Source organism: Mya arenaria, chromosome 12 (genome assembly GCF_026914265.1).
Source record: "Mya arenaria isolate MELC-2E11 chromosome 12, ASM2691426v1".
Taxonomy (NCBI): Eukaryota; Metazoa; Mollusca; class Bivalvia; order Myida; family Myidae; genus Mya; species Mya arenaria.
The window spans coordinates 22,535,369-22,542,166 of record NC_069133.1 but is presented as its reverse complement, the minus strand read 5'-3'; the positions used below and the strand labels follow the sequence as shown (position 1 = coordinate 22,542,166).

General features: G+C 38.0%; 1 protein-coding gene across 2 annotated transcripts; it reads right to left on the bottom strand.

The window, feature by feature from the left end:
• Window positions 1-1,283: 1,283 nt before the first annotated feature.
• LOC128211897 (serine/threonine-protein phosphatase 6 regulatory ankyrin repeat subunit B-like) lies at window positions 1,284-6,491 on the bottom strand. Of its 2 annotated transcripts, none has more exons than XM_052917010.1 (5): window positions 6,350-6,491; window positions 4,965-5,141; window positions 4,257-4,582; window positions 3,448-3,757; window positions 1,284-2,992 (listed from the first exon to the last, which is right to left on the bottom strand). In XM_052917010.1, the coding sequence occupies exons 2-5, from the start codon at window positions 5,086-5,088 to the stop codon at window positions 1,929-1,931; spliced, it is 1,824 nt and encodes a 607-aa protein (XP_052772970.1). In that variant the 5' UTR covers window positions 5,089-5,141; window positions 6,350-6,491; the 3' UTR covers window positions 1,284-1,928. The 2 variants fall into 2 exon arrangements, with proteins under 2 accessions (XP_052772970.1, XP_052772971.1); XM_052917011.1 differs by having other exon boundaries at window positions 4,965-5,137; window positions 6,350-6,481.
• Window positions 6,492-6,798: the final 307 nt, after the last annotated feature.

Below are 6,798 nucleotides of genomic sequence, written 5' to 3'. Positions count from 1 at the left end.
TCAAAGGTCAATGTCACAATGACCTTGAGCTGAAAAATGGTTTCCGGTCAATAATTGATTCACTTGCGCCCAGGAACTTCATACAATACAAACTTCGTTTACATTTTCCAAGATTAATCAACAACACTTTCTTCTCTTCACTATTTAATACTGGTAAATAAACCAAACTTCACTGTTGGTTCGTCTCCAGTCCAAAATTACAAATTTCCTGTCCATCATTTATTTTTTCTCAGCTACGACCACACAATAGGGGAGACAAGCGCTTTTTCAAAAATGCAATCTAGTTAGAAACAGAGAGTCATAAAAATAAACGAATAAATATGAAGTGATCAAATAAAAGTTACTTTCTCTTTCTTATAACCATGAACAACTTAATAAACTAAAGCTGTAAAAACGACAGCATGTCATTCGTAGGCAGTGGTTTTTATTCTTTAAAAAGATACGCGAACACCGTCAAGTTTTTAGTAAAAAGTAGTACAGTAGAAACTCACTAAACCGGAACTCCACAAAACCGGAATCCTCGGGATACCGGACTTTTTTCAGAGTCCCGGTTTTCCCCTTCTATTTTCAATGTAAAAAGATCCCTACAAAACCGGAACCCCGGAATTCCGGATACCGGACAAAAAATCGAGAAAATTTGTTAGTTGTCAACGTAATTTTACCTCACAAAACTTGAATTAATCATACTGGTATATTTGATTTACATGATAAAGGCAACAATCAAGCTGTTCTACGGGAAAAGGTCCTTCGCAAGTGTCATTTGACATCACCGACAAAATTAGACCATAAACTTGTATTAGCATTATTACTACAGTAGTTCAGAATCCGTTATTTAAACTTAACTTAAAGATGCACTTTTACTCCAAAATGAGATGATTGTTTTAATTAAACGTAAAAGGATGAATAAATATCGAAATCAATGGTTCTTATAAAGGATACCTTTTTAATTTGAAAGAAAGGTGCACAAAACACGGTATTTCTACCTGTTGAGGCGATATATGATCACTGTAAATCTTTTAGGACTCGCAGCTATTAAATACACGGTTACAATCTTGTTATCAGTTATTGGTTCATTCAATAAATGCATTATTTAGTAAGTAGTTAAAGGTGTATCACTCATAATTTATGTTTGTTATACATGTGTATGTATTGATTTTAAGCCAGAGTGTCACTTTAATGAATTCCGATCACTGGCTTTCCCCTCACAACTTTTGAAGTACGCTCATCGATCAATCAGAGTTAATGTTGAAGCAGTCATTTGGAAATAGAAAAACGACAGGGAGGAAACTCTGAGCTTTTGTATTGAATACTGAATATTACTGACACGAATAAACAATTAATACTAGTTAAAGTAGCAATAATACAAAATCTGATTCCGTTGTATAATATTGTCAAGGTAGAACACTAAAAACACTGCAGTTTGTAATTTACTAACATTTGTAAACGATCATCGTGCAGTGACATCATTCATCGTTCTATGACATCACATTCGGAACACCTTGGTCCTTTTCCATCGAAAACAACCTCGGATGAATGCCGGTACATCAGTAGAAGTAGTTCGTAAAAAAATATGTAATAGTATTAATAAACACTTGTGTTTTAACGTGTATTTTGTATAATTATTAAGTTTAAATTGATTACCGCTAAAGTGTATTATTGTATATGTTATTAAGATTCCCAAGAGTAAGTCATGAAGTTAAACTGATAATTGATTACAACGCGATCTACTTCGAGTGTAGTAAAATGTAAAGATTTCTGACATTGTAAACCGTCCATATACATCCGAGGCTGTTTATCTGGTAAACGATTAGAAACTTCAGGAACTCTTTAAAAACTCTTGGTACTAAAATAATTCTGAAAAATACAAAATGCTATCGTTCAGACTAAAAATACTGTTAACTGTAATGAATTCATCCAAAAGGAGTTTGTCAAAAATCCGGTTCTATTTTGAGGTCGAACAAGTCCCTCAGGAGAAGACAATCTCTCGCGCGGAAGGGCAGGTCGACGTCTCGCACGAGACGATGAATGTTCCGACCGCACGTGTCACGCACGTAGTTGCGAGCATGCGCGAACAAGCTCCGGGGCTGACTAGAATAATCTGTAAGGATGGCTTTGGATTCCGGTTTAGCGATGCTGATTAATTCCTCCATGTCTTCTGATGCTGTTTTATATCCTGCTTCAAGGAGTAGGTGTACGATGAAAGGAAAGTTTTTTTTAACAGCAACACTGAGTGTAGAAACTGTACAACAACCAGGGTCGGGGTTTAATCCTTCCAAATACGGAAGCCGGAATTTACCGGCGTCTTTGTGAGCTCTGCACTCCGTGACAACATTAGCGAACATAAGCTCTTTGATCATGCTTTCTTTGTTCCAGTAAACGGCGTGCCAGAAAGGCGTTGCCCCACATGAGTCGGGAATATTACAATCAGCACCAAGACTCAGTAAAGTCCGTAAAGCCGGGACATTTTGGTCGTCAACAGCCAAGTGTAGTCCAGTTCGTCCGTAGCGATCCTGAACATTCACATCATGGCCTTTTCCCACCATTTTCTGTATCGGTTCACTTACGTCCAGCCATTGCACGAAGTACCATATTGATAAGAGCGGACTCAAGTTTGTGTCTATTTCATGAACACTGTTTTTGCGGACTGATTCCCCGCCATCAACACTGTCGGCTTCGTCGTCAACATTTGTAGATTCAGAGCCACTAGAGTTTAAATCATCGTCACTCTCCAACCCAGCTAGAATGTGTTTGAACTGGGCGTTGTGGAGGACATTCACACTCTCTGGCCAGTCCAGTTGCTGGGCCCAATGTAAGGCTGTTCCGCCGAGGTTCAACTGTATATCTGCACCGTATTCCACTAGAAGTTCTAAGCACTTGTATGAGTTATGAATGGACGCCAGGATTAAAGCTGATGTTTGGCTGTAATACCCCTGGAAGATAAAGTCCGCTTCACAGCCACCGTCTAGTAACGCCTTGAGGACGGTGTCGTTGTCTGAAAGTTAATATGGACGTCGTTAAAGCGTTTTCAGAAAGTACTGGACTCGTTCAAATGAATCAGTCTATTAATGAAATATAATAAAACATAACTTAACACTTATATATATTTAAGGAATCACGATATTCCAGGTATCTATTGATAAAGACAATATTTAGTTTAGGGTGCGTTGCTATAATGCACGGGCGTAGCTAGCTCTCTATTCATATGGATTCATAATTGTGCTAGCCGGGATCCGGCGGCATGCCCTTTTTGAAAAACATGGTGCAATCCGGTGCATTCTGGGCGTTCATTGGTGCTTTATGTGGTACTGGAAAATGGACAGTTTAGGAGCATGTAGTCAGGTACGCATACTGCAACTTTGGATGATTAAAAAAATTTGTCGTACTCGCGTATAGGCAGCTACGCGCCTGTAATGGGATGCTTATCTCGTTATTAATGAAATAGCGTACCTCGTTTGATAGTCTCGAGCATGGCACAGGGATGCTGCAGCTCCTCCGGACACATGGATCTCCTGCCGTCGCTGTCATGGGCACGGCCGTTGCGGGCCTCCTCAGCGCTCAGTAGCAGGTTGACGAGATCGATGTCGTTATTGCGGACGGCGAATAGGACGGGCGATTGGCGGAGGGAGTTCCGGTAGCAGAGGTCAAGGTCACGGACCATGAGCAGGTGGTTCACCATGTCCATTCTGCGGTGCTGTACGGCCAACATTAGCGGAGTCAACGTCGTACCGTGCGTTAGTAACGGTGCGTTCACGCCAACCTAAAAAATGTGCGTGTTTATTTTTAAAAGGTTCTACAAGCTACGGCCTGCAAATTCAGAGATGAATTTCATCTAGATATTAAGTGTTTTCGAAATAAAAAGTTGCAAAATCAAGAACGTTAAAAAATATTCGGATATCCTCGGCTAGTTTCCATCGAAAACAACTTCGGATGGACGGTTTACAATGTCAAAATATTTACAAGTAAATCGCGTAGTAATTTCAATTAAGCATTTAAACTCAGTGATTATTGGGAATCTTAATTATTTATGCAAAAATTCGTTTCATCGGCAATCAATTTAAACTTAGATATACAACATATATGTAAAAACTACAATTATTTAATACAATTATTCAAAAAATCACGAATTACTTCTACTAAATTGTAATGTACCGGCATATATCCGAGGTTGTTTTCGATGGGAAATGGCCAAGGAGTTCCAAATGCATAAAACGTCCGTTGCAACAACCAGCAATGAGCAGGATGTTTGAAACACGTACCTTCTGGCTAAGCAGATAACAGAAGATGTTAAAATGCCCGTGGATTATCGCCAGGTGGATTGAGCGCAGCTGGAACAGACCGGAAGTGGATTCTAGGTCGCCCCCGGATCTGTGCAGGAATCGGAACACTTCGAACCTCCCGGATGCGGCTGCAAGGTGCAGCAGCGATGTAGAGGCGGTCACTGTTTCATACTTCCGGTCCATACACCTGTACCGCTGGCAGTGGAAGCATTTACCCTTCCGGATACACTGCAGTATGTGGTCGGGTTTCCGGAGGTATTCGACATTTTCCGCGCAAACACAGTGATTCGTAAGACTTGTACACTCTGAAAATATTTTATGAATAAATAGGCGTCAAATTTATGATCAAAAAAATATTTATGATATCGAAGCCAGGATTTTGTTGTTTAATTTGGACTCCAGAATCGATAAACGGCATTGATTTTAATCCTATATAAACACCTTTTTAAAGGAGCACAATATAAGTTTACACATTTTATTTTAATGCATTATCATGTTTAACTGATGTTTCTTAAATGATCAGAATAAAAAGATTACGATTTGTACACAGTAAAAACAGTATTAGCCTTTAAAAATGGGGTTTCCATTTAATAGCACCTTGCCCTCAAATTTTCCAGTTTAAAAAGTGCCAAAATATCGCTAATATGTTTTGCACAATTTAAAGATTTAGATCTCTAGTAGGTTTACCTATTGTTATTTGCGTGTCTAGAATGTCGGCTGCTTTGCCTAGTTCCTCCAGAGCGTGGTTCTGCGAACCTTCTAGCACGTGACCCACGAGCACGTGCATCCGTTCGCTGTTCCCGTGCACCATAATGTCGTAATGTAACCCTCTATGGGACAGGTCTTTATCGAGCGTCTGCCTGTCTGACGTGATAAAAATATGATCGTAAAAATGCCTTGTCTGCGATTTTCATACAAATTAAGCCATCGTCCATATCTTTTGGATTTCCATATAAATGCATTTCTGTGACCGTTGAAAACCTTTGTTTCACTCCGAGATGATTACGCTGATGTCTGTTAACACTGTCTGCTAAATCAGTTTATAGCAAAATGGTTATCGATACCTTATTTAATATTAAACAGAATACATTGATTATTAATTTGTGAACAAATTTGCACAAAGACGCAAGCTGATTATTCCATAATTGATTGATGTAAATGAGATATTGACAAAATATCCAACCAATTCGACATTCAGACGTTCTTTTCCCACGTTCGAATAACGTCTCAAAGTTCACAATTATCCTTGGCTTAGAACAGGATAGGCCATGTCCAACCCTACACCAACCAGTCTACAAAACTCAGAGCATGTCCCAGTTTGAAAATTCTTGTTATATATAAAATATACGTTTAAAAGTTAACAAAACTTTGCTGATTATAAGTTAATAATGACAAAAAAGTTCAATTCCCATCGAACTCCGCTTTGAAATAAAACAAAAGTTAAATGCCCCGACGACATGTGGGATTTGGAAATTAATGCATGCTTATATACTTTTGTTTTCGGACAATACAAACATATTTCTCTTTTGAAAATAGTTCAGTATTAAATGCATTGCGGTTTAAATATCGATCTAAAATAAAATAGAAATAGAATGCTTCTTTGTGCGAATGTCATCGTTGAAGCAAACCTTTCTTAAGTTTCTTTACACAGCTTTAATCTCTTTATATATGTGCAGAACAGCTTTGGTTGCCTTTATTTGTTAAGCGTTTGTTATATTTGACAGAAGAACAATGCCACGTGGTCTTAACCCGAGTTAAACTGAAAATACAACTAGTATTTAAACGGCATCTTGTCAAATATACATGCTTTGTAAAATCTTTGTTTAAATTTTCGATCAAACGTAAGCCAGTAATCACATTGCCGTAACCAAAGTCGAAAATGCACAAGAAATAAACGGAACAAAACTCAGTTTATAACACTCACTCTTGATGATTCAGTCACAGAACATCGGCAGAAAGTTAAGCAGAAATATAAAAGAAATACTTATTTTTCTTTAAAGTATAGACAAAAACAATACCTAGAGCTTAGTTATAACTGTCATAATTCATATATTTTGTGCAGACATACTCACTTTATTCCATAACTCCTCTAATCTACACTTAAACATTGATAATACATTCTCCAGCCCTCCACAAACATTGTTTAGCCGTGAAGCAATCACTTGTTCGCTCTTGTGACAGTTGTGGGTACTCAAGTGATCGATAATCGATTGATCGCCTTGATCAAATTGCCACTGTTTGTTTGGATCAATGGTTGAAGGCGTTGTAAGCAGAGTGAAAATGTAGCAATTGTTGGTCGAGCGTTGGCAATATATATAGTCGTTGTTAGTATTTGCTAAAGAAAAATTTATAAATCAAAGTGTTTGCACGTCGATTTGATGGTTAAAAACACTCATTTGCACGCTGTAATCATGTGACGCTATACAATAAATTAAACTTGATTAACTGATTGATTGATTGATTGATTGATTGATTGATTGATTGGTTGATTGATTGATTGATTGATTGATTGATTGATTGG